A 22,140-nucleotide genomic window follows, 5' to 3' on the forward strand; every position below is an offset into this window, starting at 1 on the left:
GGAACACAGAAAAGCCTGAGAGTGAACAATTTAAAAACACTGTTTAGATACCCTGTAAAACAAAAAAAAATATTATTACCACCTCTATACCACTCCTAGCTGAAGCTCTCTGCGTGGTTCCCTACATTAAAGCCCCCTCCAGATTTCAACCAGGCCCAACCCTGCTTAGCTTTCAAGATTAGGCAGGATCAGGCACTTCAGGCTATATGGAAGCTATATGGACTGAGAAAATGTGAATAGATATTGCATACATGAAGATATATTCATTTCTCAGAACCTTTGATTTCTGATTTTAATCATATAGACTTATTTAGACCCAATAGGTTATTAATTCATCAATTATGGTAGCTACTCATCTCTACAACTCAAGGGCAGGAAGATCAGTCAGCTTATTTCTCTGAACACACCAGTTACGATATTAAGCAGTAACATACTCACATAAAATCAATGGTTAAAGGAGCAATGGGTAGAAGTTAGAGCCGGATCTACTAGATCATTTGGTAACTTAGAACAGATGAACAAGAATGTCTGACTCCCCATTAACAAAAGTAGCAGCAAATTCAGAAAGACAGTGCATGCAAAATCAGAGTGGCTGAGTGGGGGCGAGGAAAAGAGATATCAGGCCTGGCTCCATGCCCTTTACATCACCCACTAATTATATGGTACTTACCCAGCTTTTGTTTAATTTCTCCCCTCTTCCCTACTCCATTCTAAAATACTAAGATCTCTCTCCTTAAAATATGCTGGTTAAAATATGCTGGTACTCTGGCGGCCTTCTTCTTTAGCATTTGGCACTGCCTACTTTGCCTTCAGCCTGGAATGCAGTGCATGAGAAAGTCTCCAAAACTGAATCTGGTCCTCAAACTTCAAGTGCTTCTCTACCCCACCTTAAATTATACTGTTGAAATGAAGTGGGTAGGAACTAGCAGTTTACTGCTGTACAGAAAGACTGTGAGCTCCACTGAATTTTGGTATTGTCTTGAGTAAGTTCCTGGGGACCAAATTCTTCAATTTTAAGTGCATGCCTTTTATACTAGTTTCCAGTGTCTGGATTCTGGGCTAAACAAAGACTTCAAAGTTAATGCTACCAACCTCCAAATTGTCATTGATAGAAAGCAGAGAAACTATTGTACCTGTGTAATTCAATCTTACGGTTCCAAATATATATTTTAAGACAAGAAACCCCCTTCAATCAGAGATTCCTTTGGATCTTTTCCATATATTTCTTAGACTGCGATCATTTATTCCATGACATTGGAGACACCACTGTTGTAGGTAGCAGCCTAACATTAATTTCATTGTGATATTAGCAAAGACAAATGTGGGGGCTTCGGTCCTTCAACACTCCAAGAGTTCCCTTCCTAATCCTGGCCCCAGTGGTACACACTCTATAGTTTACTTTGAAAAATCAAGACTTGGGTGTGAGTGATCCTCAAATACTTGAAATTTGAGGGCAAATTTTACATTAACACTTTCACCATCTAGTGACTGATGGGATTAGTATAAAACCAATGAAAACACCTATGTAGGCAACTCAGCTCACTGCTGCAGCTTGGACCTTAGCTCACTCAGAGTGAAAACTGATTCAAATTTTGGCTTGCTTTGCCTGTGCTATTAGGAATTCCACAAGCATCAGCACTGCTTAAGAAGAATCCCACACCTTTTTTTCATCTTTAGTCAGGGGCAAAAGATGGAAACATTCAGTGGATATGAAAGTTAATGGCACTTCCCCCCAGAAAGTGAGATATTGGCTCAATATGTTAGCTCATTAAAAACTAAGAGGTCCACCACAGCAGCCAAGAACCACCTTTGAATTATCAGTAAGTTAACTTCTGAGTCTCCAAAGAGTAGATGTTATGAATTTGTGAAGCACTTTTATACATAAAATGTCAGTTCAATTGATGGATGTTGATAATTAATTGAAATTGACATGTATTATTACTTGAAATAACAAACCTGTCATATATTCCCAAGACTTCATTGCCTGCCATCATCACAGGTCATAAAGAGTATTTTGTTTTCCTTTCAGCCACCCTGAGAAGCTTGCCACTTACTCTTGAAGCAAGACACTTTAAAAAAATGTTAAACCCTGAAGCATGTGCATAAATAATAGGAGATCTGATCCTAGACATTCTATTCAAGAAACATGAGGATTTTCTGAATATGGAATGTCCAAAAGCCATGTGTGTTTCTGCAAGTATTCTAGGGCATAAACTTGATCCACGTTTTGATCTCTACTACCCTCCTGTAGAAATGTGTGCTTCAGAACAAGGGTGGGCAGAGTTCAATAGACCTGCAGGATCTTTGTGTGATGGTGGGACCATCACAGCCCTGATATACACCCAGTAGACCCTGGTGCAAAAGATATACACTTAAAATGGAAGAACTCTGAGCACAGGAATTTGTTTTGAGTATCAGAACTTAATGGGGGGTCACAGTCTTTTCATACAACTTTCAGTTCCTGGTTACTTCAGGCTTTCCTAATTTCAGCAGTATGATTTATGGTTGGCCAGGAGGAAATGAAGTTGTTGCTGCTCTTGTTAAATGAGAGTCCGAAATTCCTGCCCATCTTCTACAAATCACTCAGAGATCTACCAGCAAACCCAGCTCTACTTTCTGTCCACCCCTGCTCTAGAAATACCCACTGCACACTACAGGGAAAAACCAGTAGCAGTGGACAAGCTGCCATGTTCTTCTCACCAATAAACTTCTAGGAAGCCCAGGATTTCTAGAATATAGTGTAAAAATCCACTTGTTTCTGTAAGTCCCACAGTTACATAGCTGTCAGAAGCTTGACCATTCTTAGACCTCAAAGAGGAACAAGGAGCTTTACTAACAGAGTCTGATTAATATATTCCAAGTATTCTGCAAAAATAAAATAGGAAGCATGACAAAGAACTATTCTCTTATAAGAGACACCATCTTCTTGTATTGGAGTGAACTATATTTTTGCATTTAAAAGTCAAAATTTTGCCACTGGAATAAGTACAAAATCCTAGATACCAGCAAATCAAAGGTACCTGGATAAATGTTATTCTCAAGAGTGCAAAATATTTTAAGAGCAGTCCATAATCTATACATATTAAATACATAATATATACATATAAAACCAGCAAAATAAAAATATATTAATGTTAACAAGCTAATTCCCACCCATGGCCAGGCTGCCCACATCTCCATCTAGAACAGGGGAAGGCAATATATAATAGTCAGTGCCAGTAGTTAATTAGATGTAGAGTATGCTGATTTAAATCATAAAGACTTATCAAATTTATTTATTTATTTAAATCAAGTTTTCCATTTTTAATTCATTTATTTCCCAAACAGAAATGCATACCAAATAGTAGCTACAGCAATTAAAATGTAGCAGCTTTTAATAAGCACAGGTTTTGGTCTATGGCACATGATCTAATACCCATATGTCACTCAACCCACATGCCTTTTTCACTTGAAAATTTGGATAGGAAACAGGACATGCAAGTGCCCCCACGTGATCTTTGGGATCTGACACAGGGGTGCGGCATGTGTCTGCATGTGTAGAAAACACCAAAGATATCTTGACCGACAGGCAAGGTTTTTTGAAGAGGGCAGGGAGTCCTGTGGGGAGGCACAGGCAGAACAATCCCATTGTATAATTCTGGCTTTGTTTATACAAGCTTTAGATACAGAGCTCTAGATCCTTTATGCAGAGTTGGTTGGAGCATGGGTGGGCAACATAAAAGGTCCACAACACTCCCTCCCCCATTCTCTGAACTTCAGAGAAAACACCTACATGTTTTTAGCAATCTGCTATGTAAACAAAATGGCATGCAGAGCTGCCACAGAGCACTAAGGGGCTCAAAATGATCTTGCAAGCAAGTTAATTATTACCTTTATGGAGCTCTGTAATGGAGCTGGAGGCCATTTTTTAAAAAATTTAACGTCTCTGCATCTTTGCTACCAAGGCTGGGGGATTTGGCCTGCCAGAGAGGTCCAGGAAGGCCAAAATGCCCCCAAAGCTGGCATGCTAGTTTAGAGACAAGGCAGTCAAACTATGAGTTTAACTAAGTCTACTCATTTCACATAGAAGGACATCAAGCAAAAACACTACCTTGAAAACAAGGGCCTCAATCCAGTCCAAACTTGGTGTCCTGGATCACAGAGCAAGTGTCCTGAAACTTTTAAAGGCAAGGGTGATAATGACTTGACTAATCAGTGCTTCCTCATGAGATGGAAAGAAGGTGTCCTCATAGATCAGTGGAGTCACAGTCACAATTTCCAATAATATTAAAAACCTACTATATCTTTATGTGCCAAATATTTTCCCTAGTGTTTTTATACAAACAAAAGCCGGGTTTGACAGCAGTCCATGAACTGAGCTGTGTAGAATTTTAACATTATTCAGACTTCAATAGATTAACCATAATATACACTACTTTCCAGACAGAAATCCTTTCAACAAGACCCACAAAACATAAGAATCAAAATTATTAGCATAATATCAAATTCTTAAAAATCCAGATACAGACATATAATACCTGCAGAAAGTTTTCATCAAAGGCCATGTGAAGGAAAAGTTTCTAGTACCATTTTAAGAACCTGGAATGTGTACACTAGGGTGCGGAAATTCTCCATGGAGGAAATTCCACAACACTTTATATTAAAAATTTCTGAAGAGCCAGTGTGCCTTAGCATGGCTTAATGGTCTTGCCCCACCTGATACCTAGAGAGCACTAGGTTAGACAGTGCCATTAGGCCTAGTGAGACCCACGTTCCAATTTGCATTCAGCCATGAAGTACGCTAGGTCATCCTGAGCCAAGTACCATTTATCAGTTTACCATGTGATTTTTTTAAATGGATTTGTCACAAATTGTTAGATTGCAGGGTATTCAGAATACCCATACTGAAGTTTTTGCCTGTATACCTGAACCAAAAGTGTTCATTTCAGTAACTCTCTGAATGCATGCCAAGGCTTACTATATGTATGCATCTGATATCCCATGACACAGAATGAGCCTGCCTGTGATGAATACCAGCAGCAGTCACAATGAACTAATACTTTTCCAAATTAAGCTGCAGCTTAATTTTAAAATGTTGTTCAACTGAGTTTGTATCATGGCAATAATCAGAAAAGAATTTTAGTTGAAAGGAGCCTGTAAGGGCATCAAATCCAAACCCCTGCTCTGTTTCCACATGAGGTCACCCATCCAGCTGCAGGCCCATGCCCTTCCAGCTTAGCAAAGATTACTCAACATGCCAATTAGTGTATAGGTATGCAGGCAGGTATGCTGGGCCTCCATTATAAGATGCAACAGTCTGCAACAACTGCTTCACTATACTTTATAGCATCTGGAAGTCAAAACCTGAAACATTAGGTCCTCTTTCTGCAGACTTAACAATGCTTCACTGCAGGGATGTGCAGTCTATGGCCAAAGAGCCACACACAGTCAATCAAGGGTGCTCCCTTTGCCTGTGCATATAAATTGCTCTTTTTCCTGGCTGCTGCTAGCAACCACAGCAGTCAATCCTGCTCCATTCTTTTCACCAGGTATGCAATACACATGTAAGCATCCCTTGCCCTGCTATTTCTTCATGCAGGTTTTGGGTTCAGGCACGACCTTCATTTCCAAGTGGTCTGCAGCTTTTATTGCATCCCCAGAGCAAAGTCAAGTATCATGGCCAGTTGGATTGGACTGAGCTAGATGAGTGACTTCTATCTCCTCTGACAGATGAGCAATGACAACCTTGAAAGGCAGCTTCCTCATCCCTATTTCCCCAGTAACCTGGAACTGCAAAAGGTGCTGCATGTCTTCTCATATTAGAAAAGGCTGAGAGGAAAGCTTGGGCAAGAAAACAGGATTTCCCCTCCAACTTCCTTGGAAAAATTGGGTAGCTTTGGAAGAACTGGTGGAAAAACACATCAAGATATTTTCTTAGAATGCCCAACCCTCTTTCTAAAGCATTTTAAAGAGTTATTACAAGAAATTCACACTGCCACAAAACTTGGACTCAGGATCCATTGGTAGCAATTAAAACTTTGGCAGTTTGTTTGCCTGGATTGCTGAACAAGCAACCCTCTTTGGACTAGGCATTTGGAGACTCATTTCAAACACTACAGGATTCAAAACATCCTCAGGTATTTGGTCCAATTTAAGATGTCAAGCCTATTAATCATCTAACATGGCAGTAGCACAAACATGGGCTCGGACCCCTCTCATTTCTCACTTGTCTTGGCTTTCCTTCTTCTGCATCAAGTAAAATAAAACTGATGAATATTGACCATACATACAATCAAGGGATAAACCTAAAGCTGAAAAATCTGTTTCAGTTTATGCACATCTTCCATTTGCTGAAGCTCATGAAGCTCAAGGCTATTCTGCATCATACTCCACAAGTCTTTCAGACACCAGTTAGAGAAATCAATATATTTCTTATATTTCATGAAATTTTAGTGGGGAGGGGGAGTTAATTGAGTATGGGTTCCTGATATTCAATTTTCTCTACTGTTTCTATGGACACCTGCGGATTTCTGTTCATGTTTACTCAGAACCAAGTCCCAACAAACTCACTCCTGTGTTCATTCATAAGAGTACCCAGAACGAAACATTACTTAGCATTTCAAGCTAATACTTTTTATTAGGTTGAAAAGGTAGGTTGAAATGTTTCCAGTTTAACTAGATAATGAAATATAGTTATTTCTGCTTTACAACATTATGGGAATATCTTCAGAACATGCGTGCATGGACACACCTGTTTCTCCATTTCTGACTGTAATACCAAAGGGATAGATCCAAAGTTGAACTACAGAAAATACTGTGAACTAGATAATCCCATGGCCAAAGTGATATAATTTCTTCCAATTTCCTCTTCCCAATGCAAGAAAAAGCTGCTCAAGAAGCGTGTGAGGTGACAGAACTGCAGGGAGAAGGAACCCATGCAAATTGATACCCCTTTCCTCTAGTTGGGCATTTCTACTGAATCCTGCTTTTCTCCACCAACAGGGAGAGTCCTGTCTACTACAGCTGAGAAACTCTACACCATGGGTCCTCAAACTAAGGCCCGGGGGCCGGATCCGGCCCACCATGCCCATCTGGACCTGCTGCACCCATGCGCGCGCCTGCTGCCACCTACCTCGCCCCGCGCGCAGGGAGGCAGCGGCTTGCTCGCTTGGAGATTGTTTTCTCCAAGCAAGCAAACTGCTGCCTCGTGTGCCTGCCACCCCTCCCCTCACTGCACATGCCCGCCTGCCCACGCCTCTCCTCGCCACGCGCCTAGCCCCCACCTCAGTGCACGCGCCCACACGCACTGCCCCCGCTCCCTCACTGGCCCACGTGCACTGCCAGCACCACCTTTCCGGCCCGCAGCTAGCACTGGCATCTTTCAACTGGCCCCCTGCTGAAAAAGTTTGACGACCCCTGCTCTACACCCAGCCCAAACTCTACAACACTTTAGTCTCCAGCAAGGAAAGCCCTCATTTCCAGAAATTTTACATCTGAATCTAGGTGTAGTCACAGTTAAAGTGGGACTACAGCAAGACCCCATATGTGCTGGCTTCAAGCCTAAGGACATGCCCTTTAAATGATCCTTCAAATAAACAGGGTTCATCAACAAAGAATAATGCAGAGAAGATTATCTGAAGACAGAAAATTGAGAAGTACTGAAACAGAGAAGTAGTTTTGTTCTATCCAAGCACAAATAATGCTTCAAGACTTTGGCTTTAGCCATCATAGGCAAGGACTTCAAGTGTGCCACTGAGCATCTCAGGGTCCATATAGACCAAAATAAAAACAAAATGGAATATCCCTTCAGTACGCTTGAAATAACTGGCTAGCTTTCTACACAATACCCTTTGCCAAAGTATCAATATGTGCCTAATCTCAGGGTGAAGAGAAAGAATGCTTTAGTGTAATGTAGATAAAGATCTGCAGCCTTGAAAGTCAAATTCTGCAAGTATATTCAAGCAAATGCACACAGGTTATCAGCTGAAATTTTATGTAATAGATGCTTACATGTATTTCTCAGCAAGTTTATGTAGTGAATAGAGAAACGTTAACAGCTTAATTCATAGGCTACTGGAACCAGGGTTCATAAGATGAGAGAAGGAACTGAGTTGCCACAAACTTTTCATTCTCTGCTTCAGAAATATTCCTGGATTCCTTTCACAGCCACTTTTATCACAGCCTGTTTCTCCTTGAACTGGCACAAAGTAAACTAAAAGAAAAAGAAGAGTTGGAGAATGTAGAAACTGCAGAGGCAATAGCAGCAAGGAACCTATGAGTAAGTGGATAGGCTCACATTCCTAAGAGCAACTAATCTGTTCCACCTACGAGAAAAGGTGCTTAGACAAACCAGGGGTAGGGATGTGTTAAGAATCCAGTTTGAGGGTGGGCCTCAGTCACATTTCCCTGGCTTGGCTCCTTGGGCACTGGTCCACCTACCCTCAGTTCTAAGTAAGTCCACCTTGCACTGAGCATTCACATGAGTGTCCGGCAGGAAGTGAGTCCAAGCAAGCCTGTGAAGCTAGCTTGTGCACACCCGCTGCCCACATGCCCACTGCACAAGCAGAGTTGTTTCTGCACACGTGTTTTGCACACCTTGCACAAAGAATTGCATGCTTTGCATAGAAAGTCAGAAGGCAGCAGTGGTTAAGAGTGCAGAGCTGGAGATCTGGGTTCTGGTCTCAACTCAGCAAGAGAGGTCACTAGGTGACCCTGCGCCAGTCACAGACTCTCAGCCCAACCTACCTTACAGGGCAGTTGTTGTAAGGATAAGTTTGAGGAGAAAGAAGATTATGTGAGCTGCCCTGAGTTCCTTAAAAGGAAAAGGTGGGATAAATATAATAAAACAAAACATTTCACATAAAGAATTATGTACTTGTCATACTTTGGCTGAAGAAGCTGCTAGTGTCTCAGGGCATTCATGGACTTTATCTCAGCTAGGGTCACTCCCTGGCCAGAATCAAAGGTGGGAAACGGGTCCCGTGAGCCCCAGAGAGGCAGATTCCAGCCTGATTGTTGCATCTCTAGCTTGGGAAGCAAGATACCATCAGAAACCCTTTGAAACCAAGCTATAAGCAAGTCATCAGCATCCCCCTCCACAACGTCTGGAAAAAGAACCCACCATTGAAAATGCCCCATCACTTGAAAACTTAAGGCACAACAGCAGAATTCCTAAGTGGTGCTACGACCAGAGGTTAGACAGCCAGCAGGACAAAAACCAGTTCAACACAACATAAAGCTTATACCAATTCAATACTTCTTAATAGTGCCCAACTATATTAATTCCTGGAACCAGTAAAGAAAGAGGTAAACTGGTACCGGCCCGCTTGACATCACAAGTCCTTTCTTGTAAGAAAAGCACAAGTTCCTTTTCCATTGTACAGAACAACAGGTCTGCAGGAACAGAAGAGCAGCTGTGAAACCACATGTAACCAGGGCAGCAGTTTGCCTTCTAAGTCTAACACTCTTGATTTTTCACATGGTTTAACTGCACCAATGTGATGAAAGATCTGGATAGCTTGAGTGGCGTGCCAGGCAGGTCAGGAGAAATGAGGCTGCCTACTTCTAGCCACACCTGTTTGTAGATGTTCTGTTCCTTTGGCACAATGCTGTGCTATATCTTAGGGATGAAAGCTTCTCCAATAGCAGCCTCACCCTTTGGCACCACCCCACAAATCCCCTGTGCAAAACTAAGATCTCCTATGCAGAAGGTAGAGTCAGATTCTGGCACTAGAAGAAAAGGAGTTCTCCCCTCATATTGGAACCAAAGCATTTGCAGTAAATCATCCAATTAGTGCTGATGCACTACAGGATTCTAATGGAGAAACATGACCCCTGATGGTTGAACTAAGTTGATGGTTGAACTAAGGAGTCCAGTGATGCTTGTTTTATGGCTCGCAATCAAGGGTTTGCACAGATATTTCTCTCTCTTTGGCCAGTTGGCGTGTTTTCATGCAAAGGGCAAAAATATACATTTCCGTTTATGCTTTTCACTATTTCTTATTTATTTAACTATTTAAGAATGTGGATTATATGAGGTGACCTGATTAGTTCATTGTGGAGGTCAGAGTTCACTGATCTTGTAGGCTGTGTTAGCCATGCTGTATCCCTTTTCTCCTACTAATTCCAGAATGAGAAGGACTGTTGAAGAAGAGAAATGGGGACAAACTACACCTCGTTTCCAGGGAAAGAGTGGGAACAGGAGTTGAGAATGTGACGAAAGTTAGTTAGTTCCTGGTATCACTAGGCTGCAAGCTTCAGTAAAGCAGATGAGCCAAACCAAAACACAATCAGAACTAAATCTTGCATAAGTTGCCCAGACATTGCCTTCTCCTACAATGTCATTTATATAAACTGTTAATCTCTGTATAGATGAGTCAGACAAAAGGAATGGAAGGAATTACTTTGAATGTGTAAGGAAGCCAACCTGTACACATAATGAGCCATGAATGAGAAGACATAATGAGCCTTGTTCAAATGTTCACTTAACTGGAGTTAAGTGGCAATTTATGGGTGAATTAATTTCCAGGAATTATGGGATGACTCCCATGCACAAGCAAATGCCTCACTCATAGTCTCTCACCATGATGTTCAGTACTAACATGCTTAACTTGTATTTATTTGATCGGCAAGTGACCTTAAGTGCAGATTTGGACATCACAAAACCACCTAGAATACAGCATCCCTAGGTTGTTGCTAGAAACTGGAAGCTGCTCAGGCACAACACGCATCCCTAAACAGTTTTATTCATTTTAAAGGTAATCATTATCTGCTTTTTAGACCACTATACACCCATGCTAGAAGTCCTTTTCATTCTGCCACCTAAACATCTCTAATGTGCCTTGAAGTCCATCACCACAGGTACAGCATTGAAAGGAGATTTTTTTTTAACACAGAAGAGAGATGTTAACATATACAAATATGGAAGCTGAGAGTGCTTCTGAACTCCATACAATAAACAAACCTTTGGACTTACCTACTGAGAAATGGGATGCAGTTTTTAGGTCATATGCACAAATAGCACTGGATGCTCCACAGTCTCCGGCATTCCCACAGAAGTTGATTCTATAGTGTACTTTATCAGGATCAACAGCTTCCCAGGTATAGCTAAAAAAGGGGGGGAAAGTACAGTTGATGTGTTTGCCAAACATTTACTCCTTATTTCAGCCCAAACTACTCAAGAGGAACTCGAAGCCAGGAACCTTTCCACTCATACTTTAAATACATTGTTGGGGAAAACAGGGTATGGGTGTGCAGGGAGGTGCTACTGCTACTACTGCCCACCTTATAAGAGACATAAGTCAGGTTATATTTTATATTATATTTATATAATATAAAATATATATATTTTATATATATTTATATTTTGAAGCAGTTTAAGATAAAAATTCATTTTCAGGAATCACTGGCAATCCATCCAGTGGTGGGGAAAGCTGCCTCAGATACACTGCATAAAACAAAATGCACGTTTGGGGGTTTTTCTGCTGGCTAAAGGAGTATTTAATCCTCCTCTAGGTATGATAGAATGAGCACAGGATGTTGCTCATACAGAATAAGATTATCGGTCCATTTAGCTCAGTATCACCAATAACAGAGGCATGCAGAAAGGGGAACATGGTCTATTAGAAGGTAGCCAGATGACTTACAGTAGATCAACAATTATTTCCTCTTCATAATGGCTTAATACTAATGAAAACAAAGTGCTACTCTTCTTTCTCTCCATCAGGCTGCTGCAAAAAGCAGGAATTGCATGCATGAAAAAGAATTACACACCACTTTCATTCTTAAGTTCCTTGGCTAAGCATATGCTCAGCATGTGCCTCATCTGTATTATCTCTACTACTCCAAAACAAAATAATCACTATTAGTGCATTGAGTTTATAAATTTAATTTTAAAAACTCAATACACTTCTAGTGATCATCTATAAATCTTAAATTTATAGATTTAGAAATTTTAAATAAGCTCTATACACAGATTTTAAATTGGGGAATTTTGATATGAACACCAACTTCAAATAAGAGTAAACTGCACTATGCTGAACTAAAACCAATAAGGAATGGGCCAAACCTCCTGAGAGAACATGGATTGGCAATCAGTACCTATAGAGAACAGCCAGTCAAGCCATGTTAGTAAACAACATGGGTCTTTTCATTGCAATCTTTACAGTGCTATCAGATATCAGCTGATCAATAAACATTGCCTCCTTAATCTTTATCCTGTGGAGGCTCTGTTCAACTGCAAGACTATTTCAATGGCCGAGCAAGGTGAACAGCTAAAAAAGATTTGTCTTTCTTGAGGGAATAGGTCTTATCTTCAATGTTGTACTGCATTTCCCAAACTCAGTACAAGGTCACAACCCACCACTCTCCACCCTCATGCCCCTCTGACCACCCCAAAACATCACACAAACATAGGGCAAATCCCCCATCCCATCTCTAGCCTCAAGAGCAAGAAAAATGCAGGGACTGACTCCTTGTGTTAATTTCTATGGCATTTAGAAGAAAAACACCTCAAAGGTATAACAAAACTGTGAGGATGACACCTGGTCCCGCTCCAGTTCCACGGTCAGGAAAGCAGCTGGAACTTAATCACTTTTCTAAGAGGAGGATGGAACACATGCCTCAGCAATTATGGTGAATGAAGTGGTGAATTTTGGCTAACACGAAATCACACTGTTTTTAAAATAGTGACAAAATAAAATTTAAATGGATTCACAGAGCAGTTCTTTTTGGCCTGCTGGTCAGCTTGCATTTCCATTTTAAAAAGGTATTAAAAACAGAAATCAAATACTAGCAGCTACTAAAAATGGAGTCAGATTTTAAACTGCTGTGTTACGGAAGCAGCTGGCCCAAAGCATCAACAGCATCATGGAATATATGAAAATATTTGATCGTGGTTAAAAAGGCAGTCAACGTAACAATATTTCACAGGGTTGGCACACCAGTCATTTGACCCAACATGTTCAAATTGTAAGCAGATGCTCACATGACTGAGTACTCCTCCACACAAAGGACTCCCTCCACAGAGTAAAGCGGGCATCAGGAAAAGGAAAATAAAATTCTACAGTCAGAATACATTGCATGATTTGATGAACTCTGCATTATGTTCTATACTCTTTGATAGGAAGGGAAAAGGAAAGCAGAAGAGAGCATTTTAGCTGAGTCTACGTAATAGGCCAGCCTAGGCAACTGGTGCTCTCCAGAAGTTTGGGGGTACAATTCCCACAATCCATGACACTGCCCATGCTGGCTGGGCTGATGGGCGTTTTAGGCCAAAACTACTGGAGCACACCAGCTTGCTTACCACTCTAGTAGACTGAGGGAGATAGAACAGAACAGAGCAGAAGTAGAGTTGGAAGAAGCCTATAAGGCCATTGCTTCCAACCCCCTGTCCTGCTTCCACATGTGTTCACCCATCCAGTTACAGACCCACACCTTTCTAGTTTACCAAAGGTGAATCGACTTGCTAGCGCAATGCATAGCTATGCAGGCATGCTGAAAAATAGCCGCAAGTGAGGTAACAGAGTACAGCTGGAGGCCCCAGAAGGGCAGAAATGTAAATCAAGTCCTAAATTCTATATTAGGCACTGGCACAAACATAGTATTGCCAGGACTTAAATGCTAATTCTACTTATGTCTACATTATTATTAACTGTAGTCAATGTTCATGTATAATCTAAGATGTGAAACTGGCACTACTAAAGTTGTCAAGTTTCTTTATGTGGTTATGTGGGTCCAAATGCATGCAGCCTCTGCACCTTCACCCAGTACCTCCATGGAATATGCACATATTTGGACAAAGGTGCTAAGTAAGCAGCTTTAAAACATGGAGTGACCCTATGGAGAAGAGGTGCTAACACCACTCACACAGGTCAAACAACATCTGAAACGTGTCCTAAGCCAACCATCTAGTTGTGAGAGTGAAATATGTTCTTTGTGGATTCATGGATCCATCTTTTAATAAGGAGGAGGTGTTAAGTGATCCCCACAACATCCACTATCTAAAATGTCCTCTTAGCAATATCAGCACAGCTCTAGATGTTTTAACTATACTTCCCAGCATCCCAGCCCATTAGCTATACAGACTGGGGCTGATGGAAGCTTAAGTCCAAAGCACCCAGTGGGTGCCATGCTGGGAAAGGTGGCTTCAGACACTACAGCATCGTAGGAACGATTTTTCTGTGGATTCATATGCTATAAAGGCTGATCCTGCAATGGGCCAGATCACATGGTCCTTAACACTCCCTCAACCATCCTCCTTGATCCTGAGGACTACTGGTGAGGTTAACCAAGTTACACATGGTTGACCCCACCTCATATAATCTATTAAGAATAACTTGAACCAAATGATTTCAAAGTATGCAATTCTCTTTCACAAACAAGTAGTTTTGTCTGTTTGTGGGATAACTAAAACAGTGTTATAAATTGCTACTCATGTGGCAGATGCTGCTAGAGCAGAAACATGGGATGGACCCACAAGTGCTCCAGCAGCACTGCTATAACATTCATGTGCATGGAGCACAAGCAGTGTCAAACACCAAGTTTCTTTTGTTTCTGAACCATAACAAGAACACATTTGGAACATTAAGCATTGAGTTCATTCAATTCAATGGTATTCTGCAACAGACTTAAGACTATGAAAAGCATCTCTTCCGCTGGAAGTCTTATTGGTTTATTCAAAAATGCTTCCAAGCTGCAACCACTCTGGCAGCTTTTTAGGAGCAGATGAGAACTGCTTGCAGCTACAGAGACATACAATCTCTTTGTATGAATAATTGGCAACATTATGAACAGTTATCAATTATGAGAAGCATGCTTATTGTTGAATAAACTGTTTTAAGCTTAGATGTATACATTGTTCAGATCTCACATTTAAGAAAACAATTTAAGCTTGACAGAGTGAGATAAGTCTCAAAGACTACACTTAAGGGAGAGCAAATTTAGAATGCTGGCAGGAGAGTAGAAGATATACACCATAACAGGATATCACATACAACCTTTTGTACTGTGACACAGCAAACTGCAGCCAACATTTAGCAGGGTTGAAAGAACCTGAAACTATAATTGTAAGCTGACAAGCTCAATAGATGAGATAAGAGCGTGGAGTTCAAAGCACTGATGTAGGCAGAGCTACTTAATTTAGAATTATTGTTCTGAACTCTCCACATTTCAGCAATTTCTCATTACCATGACATCACTACATGCAGAAAGTGTATTCCTTATGCAACATCCATTTCTTCCTTTGATGAAAAGAAATGCTTATTAGATAACCCAGCACAAATAAATAATAGGGTTTTCCCCCTTAGAAACAAATCACATTTATTAAAAGGTTGGGCACAGTTCAGGTTGTCAGCATCAGTATTAATCTGTGCTCATTAATTTCATAAACCATAATTTAGGTTTCACTAAACTTCAATTAGTGAGCTGTTCTAAGTTTGCAGACATTTAATGTCATGTGTATGGCAGCCTTAATAGACCCATCAGGTTCTATTTTAGATTATTTGCTCTATGGTAGAACAGCAAAAGAGCCAAATAGTAAAAAAAATTAACACCACCTGCAGCAGAAAACAGCTGAATTTAGATTGCAGTACTGCACCACTTCCCTATACTAGGGATTGTTTCACTCCTTAGAAGAGACAACACCCATGTGATAAAAGTTCACCCAAGTACACTATACCTTCTTTGCACAATGGGCTACAGTTGTACAAAAATAAACTCTAGGTTGAATAAACACATGACATCAAAAGTGCATTGCCCCTATGGACGCGAACAAGACATGTCCAGACTATATGCAAGAGTTTGTCGTTGTTGTTAGTCCTACAGTTCTGTAAGTATGCATAACTTCTCTTTACCAAAATGTCTAAATGAGCAATCTGCCAACTTGAAGAGACTGTGTGGTATAGTGGTTAGAGTGCTGAAGTGAAACACTGAGGATCCTTATTCTAGTCTCCTCCTGGCCATGACATTAGGTGACTTTCACCAGTCACTGACTCTCACCCTAAACTACCTCACAGGATTGTTGTGAGGATACAATGAAGAGGATTGTATAAGCTTCTTCAAGTTTCTGGGAGGAAAAAGAGGGCAGATATAGATGGAGTAAGTGGACATAGCAATTATAGTGGGCTACATGCTAAGTGCCAACACTGAGGACCAACAAAATTCCTGATACAAGTTTCCTCACTCCCATGAGGAGTTCACTCCCATGAACTTGACAGGTAATTTTAACAAACAATATTCTCTTAGCCTCAGCACTTCCATAAGGGAATATATTATTGATACAACGTCCTTTAATACATTGCTCTTCCAGCTGTTGTTAGACCACCACTATTGTACTTAATCATTGGCTACTTGATGCAAATTGAACTGCCTCAATATTTGGGTAGCCATAGGCTAGGACAGAGCTTCCAGCAAAGTACCACTGCATCAAAACTGTGATTGACACTTGTGCATTATCTTCAAGTGCCCAGACAGGAAAGCCATGGCTCAGTGGCAGAATTTATGCTTGGCATGCAGAAGGTCCTAAATTCAATCTCCAGCATCTCCAGTTAAGGCTGAAAAAAATATGTGCCTGAAACCTGGAGAGCTGCTGCTATCCCATTACTGGGTCTGACAGACCACTGATCTGATGCAATATAAGGCAGCCCCCTAATTTCTAGGAAGTCTTTTGACAAGCAGAGGGAAACACTGAAAGAATGGAATCCTCTTGTGCAGCCTCTGCACAAAGCAACACATAGCCTGAAGGAAATGTGTGATTTAATGATGGTGGCATTTCTAAGAGTGGTGTTCCTTTCAGCAAGGCAAGGGTTGTTTGGGATGTCTGAAAAAATATGCAAACCCTGCTTTGTATGGTCCAAACACAAGATGTTGACAGTAAAGCAGGATTGTTTTCCCTATCCCTTTTTTTCCCTAGAAGGCAGCTGAGATGCTACAAAATGGAATTCTCTCCTTCTCCATGCAAGTTGTACTCTGTTTATCCAAGAAAATTAGTCCTATGCACATTTAAACCAAAAACAATTCCTCTAACTGCTGGTATTCCCTATCAGTCATACTAGCTGGAGAATGCTGGGAATTGTAGGACTTTTCTCTGCTTAATGGCTGCAATCCTGTGCAAATTTAATTGAAAATTACTTCTGACGTGTTCTGGAACTTATTCCCAAATACCATGTACAGAATTATGCTATAAGTAATGGGAGACTGGGGGAGGCTGTGTCTTTACATGACAAATGACTGGTGCTGAGCCACCTTCCCACAGAAAGTTGAAACCACTGAGCCTCTGGGACATGTGTTGCCAAACCAAAAGGAACTCTCAAAGGGTATTAGATGGCTCCTTTATGTAAAAAGAAAGAAATTTCCCCATTAGTTAACCTGCCATTTACTTAAGCTGAAAGTGGAATGGGCTTCTCTTGTACAGATATCTAGCTATATTGATCTCACAGGACCCAATCAGCTAAACAATTTACATACAACTGTATCAATACATTTGCTTCCTTAGACAGAAGGAAGCCTAAGCCAGGCAATTATGTGAATTTTGCAAGAACAATCTTTTAAGGGAAGTTTTATTCAACTAGAGAAAAATGAACACAGTTGACATCTCTAAAAGTTGCAAAGTGAAAGAGTTCCTCCTCCCAGGAAACCACGTGGCAAGCTGTAAAAGAGCAGTGTGTGCACTGCCTATCTGACAAATGCCAGCACCATATTATAAACACCACTGGGCCTGCAGCTGTAAAAAGCTACCTTGTGCCCTGCAGAGCAGGCCTGGTTTGCAATCTAAATGGAAAGCTCCCGACCAGACGGCAGCTTATCCCACTCATCCACATCGCAGCTGCAACACACACAGCCGAAAGAAAGGTGCGGAACCATTTCGAGCAGCCTCCAGCAACCTGGTGCCCCTCCCAGCCTGTGGTGCCGGGCAGGAATGATAGGAGTTGGCAACCCAACACATCTGGAGAGCACCCGCTTGAGGAGGGCCTGGGTACAAGACTACCCCGAAAGCAAAACATGAGATGGCTTTTGAGCAAGGTTTACGAGAAAGCTCGTTCAACGCTTAGCGCCACCAGCCACGCGCCCAACGCCGGCCAGAAGCAGCAGCAGCAACACAGAAGTAACTCCGCCTTTGGCCAAAGAGTTGTTGTTCCCACAACGTGTCTGCCTCCTGGGCTCCGTCGGGCTGCTGACGAGAACCAGCCCCCTCTCGCCCCCACAGCGCCCAACCAGACGGCGAGCCGGAGGGAGGCATTTGCTTACCGGCACAAGTCCTGGTAACTGAACTCGCCCTGGGCCGCGACGCTGGCGCTGCCTCCCTTCTGATCCGGGAGCAGCAACGGGAGGAGGAGGAAGAGGGGCGAGAAAGGCCGGAGCGACGGAGCCCCGCTACGCGGGGCGAGGGCAGCGCGTCTCATGGCCGGAGGAAGGGAGCGGAAAGCAACCAGGGGTTACTCCGCTGACATGATCGAGCAGAAGAGGAGGAAGACGAAGACTCGCCAGGGCGTCATGTGACTCCCTCCCCCTCCGTCGCCGCTCATGTGACCGCCCCGCGCCCGTCACGTGGTGGCAATCATGTGAAGCGGGGCGTGAGGAGGGAAAGGGGAAAAGACCCGAGCGGACCGGGCTGATAGGCGGCGGCTGCAGCTGCTCTAGGGCCCGCCTTCGGCGCAGAAGGGGAAATACGGGTGGTGGTTTTGTGCGAGTGCCCATTCACACGTGCTTGCGCGACCTAAGTGGACAGCACACGCCTGAGCATTTGTCTTGCAACAAATTTGGATATGTGGAAGGATACTTGTGGCGCGGGGTGGGGGCAAGAGGAATGAATTCAAGTGTAAGGTTCAGCTTCAGCCCTGCGTGCAGCTCCTCCCTTTCTCCGAGTTGCCGTGCGATACATACACATGCGAGTTAACCACTGGAGTTCCATTTCTTTCTGTTAAGGCACAAAACGCTTTTCGAAAGTCTTCGATATATTTCTGCCCTCACTGAAGGCTGATTTAACTTCTCTGTTCCGCAAGGTTGGTAGAATAGGCGGTGGTTATACCCAGGGCGAAACCGTGCAGAAAGGTATTTTCCTCAATGTATTCCAGGTCGCAGTTAATTTGTGAGTCTTAAGAACTGTGTAAATGTGTTGGCCTCTTACGCTGTTCTGCTGTACTTCGTAATGGCACCAGATTTTCCTACATGAGCCTTATAACCTGCCGTTCTACCAAGCCTGCTTCCAGATTCTTTGCATGGTACGCGTCTTTGAGTGTTCCCTTGGGATTTTCTCTATTCTATTACGCAACTAACAAGGTGGCACTCGTATAAGAGAGCTGCAAAAATATACTCATTTTTCATTCAGGTTCATTCTACTCTTTTCACGTAACACTATACTGTCATTGCTCTTTAAAAGGGGGTGGGGGGCAAGCCATAGATGTGCTTGGAAAGCACAAGATAGGTCCTGAAGGATGATCATACTGTATAAAGCACTCACAAACTACCATGAGCAATAATCAAACACATAGTAAATGTTCTGTGTACAGAAGCCTGCTGTCTTGTGTTTCTGGGTCCTGCTTTCAAAATGTATTTTATTTGTCTTGTTCAAGGGGTTCACTGCATTTGTCAGAAGAATGGAACACAAAGCTATTAGCCTTGGCTGGAGCTTATGGGAGTTGCAGCCCAAAACATCTGGAGGACGACAGGTTCCCCACTCTTGTGCTATATGTACAAGCTTTTGGTGTGGTTTAACAGCAGCTGTTCAAGCAAATAAGCAACATTTTGGGTGGTAAAGTCATATACCTTTTTTCAAAACAAAAAGTTAAATTATTAGTTGTTTTGACACAGTAACTTTAAAACATGGCATCTTAGATAAAAAAAAATTATTTGTATTTACATCTTTTTACATAATGTAAATTGTCCATGGAACCCTAAAGTTAACTCTTCCAAGTTTATGTTTTGTTTTCAGATCAGGCCTCAGTACAAGCTCAGTGCCTTTTGGGACTGTTAGATTTGAGGTGGGGCAGAGGTAAAAGTGCTGGCTTTGCTCTCTTATCTCTGGGTTCCAAGGATACCTGGAAAAGGCCAAGTACCCCCTGGCTTGACTGGGTGGATGTGGAAGGGGTAGTGTGAGTCTACCAGGTGGAGTTTCTGCCTATGGATCACATAGTAGAAAGCTGAGAGCTGTAGAGCAATATCCCCAACCCTCTGCTCCCCCACCACACACACACATCACAGTTGTGTTTCTCTACTGCCCAGCAGCCAAAGCTCTCAGTGCCCTTCTATATGAATCCTTTTATGATATTTATACCAGGTTCAATAATAGGCCAAGCCATAACGCGACTTGAACAGAAGCCAGTCGTGTTAGGACACCATGTAAAGCACTGGGATGGGGAAGTGGTGAGGCAAGCTTGAGTCCCTCCAACAGAATGGTACAAAGGAAGTCTAAACCCCCTCTCTTGCCAGCCAGTAACATTCATGTCAGGGAGACAAGCAGAAGCAGACTTGATAAGAATCCACAGAGCTCCTCTCCAATTAGTCAGCTGCGGCAGCAAACAGAAGGGCATTTCATTAGTGGCCCAGGCTCCGGGAGCAGAGGGCAGGCAGCTTCCATGAGGATGGTTCATATATGGCTTTGGCTCCTCCTAGAGAAGGCAATAGCACCCCTAGCAGTGCTGCGTGTCACCAGAGGGTGTGCTGCAAGCACAGATGCCTCTCACAGGATTACCCATATTCCTTTTGCACCAGCCAGTCCCTGCTAATTCATCTGCCCCCTTTCTCTCGCACCATTTCTTAAAGTGGTTGGGCTTGCTGGTTATTTATCCCACCAGACCCGTTGTCCGTATCCTTTCCTTCTGCTTCCTCTTCCCACCCCAACTCCTGATTCATTTGTCATGCTGAAATAGTAAAGGCCTGGCTGCTTATTCTCACTGGAGCTTCACTGATATCGAGCACTGGTAGTAGGAAAGGCTCAGGAAAGAACCCTTCCTATTTAAAGTCCCATTCAGCAGCCAGCTGAGAAGCAAAAGGATCCTTACCTGCCATTGCCCTTTAACAAATTTTATTTTATAGAGCCACATTACAGATAGGCATGGTCCCACGGGTTTCTTGTACTTTTGAGAGTTGCATGACAGATCAGAGTGCCAGGAATGAGGTTCTGCATCTCCATCATGTCCAGCAGTCACCAGAAGGTTTAGAGGCAGCTTGGCCACACTAAGGAAGGCTTTCTGTGTATACAATGTGTGTCTGGTCAAAGCATGATAGTATCTAAAGTTAATTTACATTGCAGTTGGCCAATCATTTGGCTTGACTTTTGCAGGAAGCATAGATAATAGGAGTAAACACTGAGATACCCTGGTAAACTTTGGTTCTTTGGGCTAAGTCATTATTGGCCCAGTTGGCCTAGTTTACACCAGAATAAATTTCAGGAAATATGGGGCAGTAGAATTATTTGAACCTTGGAAAAGAGATAAGGTGTGTTGCATGAGGTGGCCCGATCCTGCAAGCAGTACATTTCACACACAGGAACAAGGAGTGATAAGTGCATTGCTTTTAGATACATCAGATACATTGTCAGCTGCAAGGTACAAAGACAAACCATAAAGAGAGAAATCAGACTGCTTGGAATTCTCTGGAATTGATCAAACCATCAATAATGACCTTTTTAGAAGGGAGGCTGACTGAGAGGGGTTTTTAAGGAGGTTAAACCACCTTGAACCAAACCCAGAGCTTTCCTTAGAAGCAAACTGTCAAAGCTGAGCAAACTGTCAAAGCTGAGGCTGTCATACTTTTAAGTACATCATGAAAAGGCACTCATGCTAGGGAAAGTCAAAGGCAGAAGAAGAAAAGGAAGACCAAATATGAGATGGCTTGACTCTATAAAGGAAGCCACAGCCTTGAATTTATAAGAGCTGAGCTGGGTTGTCATAGAAACAGAGTGAGTCAGAAGGGGCCTCCTGGGCCATCCAGCCGGTTCCGCTCATGTCATGCCTACCAAGTGCATGTCCAGCCTATCCTTGAACACCCTCACCAATGGGGCTTCAACCACCTCCCATGGAAGCCCATTCCATACCCTAGTGGGCCGATAGAACATTCATGGATAGAACATTCTAGAAAGCACTCATTCATAAGGTTGCCATTAGTTGGAGAGGGCTTGACAGCACATAACAACAAACCATCTTATCATAACTGATTAGTAAGCCT

At 42.4% G+C, this 22,140-nt stretch overlaps 2 protein-coding genes across 2 annotated transcripts in view; both read right to left on the minus strand.

Moving 5' to 3' along the window:
- Nucleotides 1-4,544, minus strand: part of LOC123026771 (cation-independent mannose-6-phosphate receptor-like) — a 70,279-nt gene extending 65,735 nt beyond the window's left edge. The window contains exon 1 of the mRNA XM_044437213.1: nt 4,518-4,544. Coding sequence (XP_044293148.1) covers nt 4,518-4,544 — 27 coding nt within the window. The remainder of the gene's footprint in view (nt 1-4,517) is intronic.
- LOC123019133 (cation-independent mannose-6-phosphate receptor-like) lies at nt 3,897-18,478 on the minus strand. Its single transcript, XM_044421729.1, has 3 exons — nt 18,223-18,478; nt 10,955-11,085; nt 3,897-8,191 (listed from the first exon to the last, which is right to left on the minus strand). The coding sequence occupies exons 1-3, from the start codon at nt 18,375-18,377 to the stop codon at nt 8,043-8,045; spliced, it is 435 nt and encodes a 144-aa protein (XP_044277664.1). The 5' UTR covers nt 18,378-18,478; the 3' UTR covers nt 3,897-8,042.
- Between the last annotated feature and the right edge of the window lie 3,662 nt (nt 18,479-22,140).

The sequence above is a fragment of the Varanus komodoensis genome, unplaced genomic scaffold (genome assembly GCF_004798865.1).
Source record: "Varanus komodoensis strain SLA01 unplaced genomic scaffold, ASM479886v1 scaffold1, whole genome shotgun sequence".
NCBI classification, from domain to species: domain Eukaryota; kingdom Metazoa; phylum Chordata; class Lepidosauria; order Squamata; family Varanidae; genus Varanus; species Varanus komodoensis.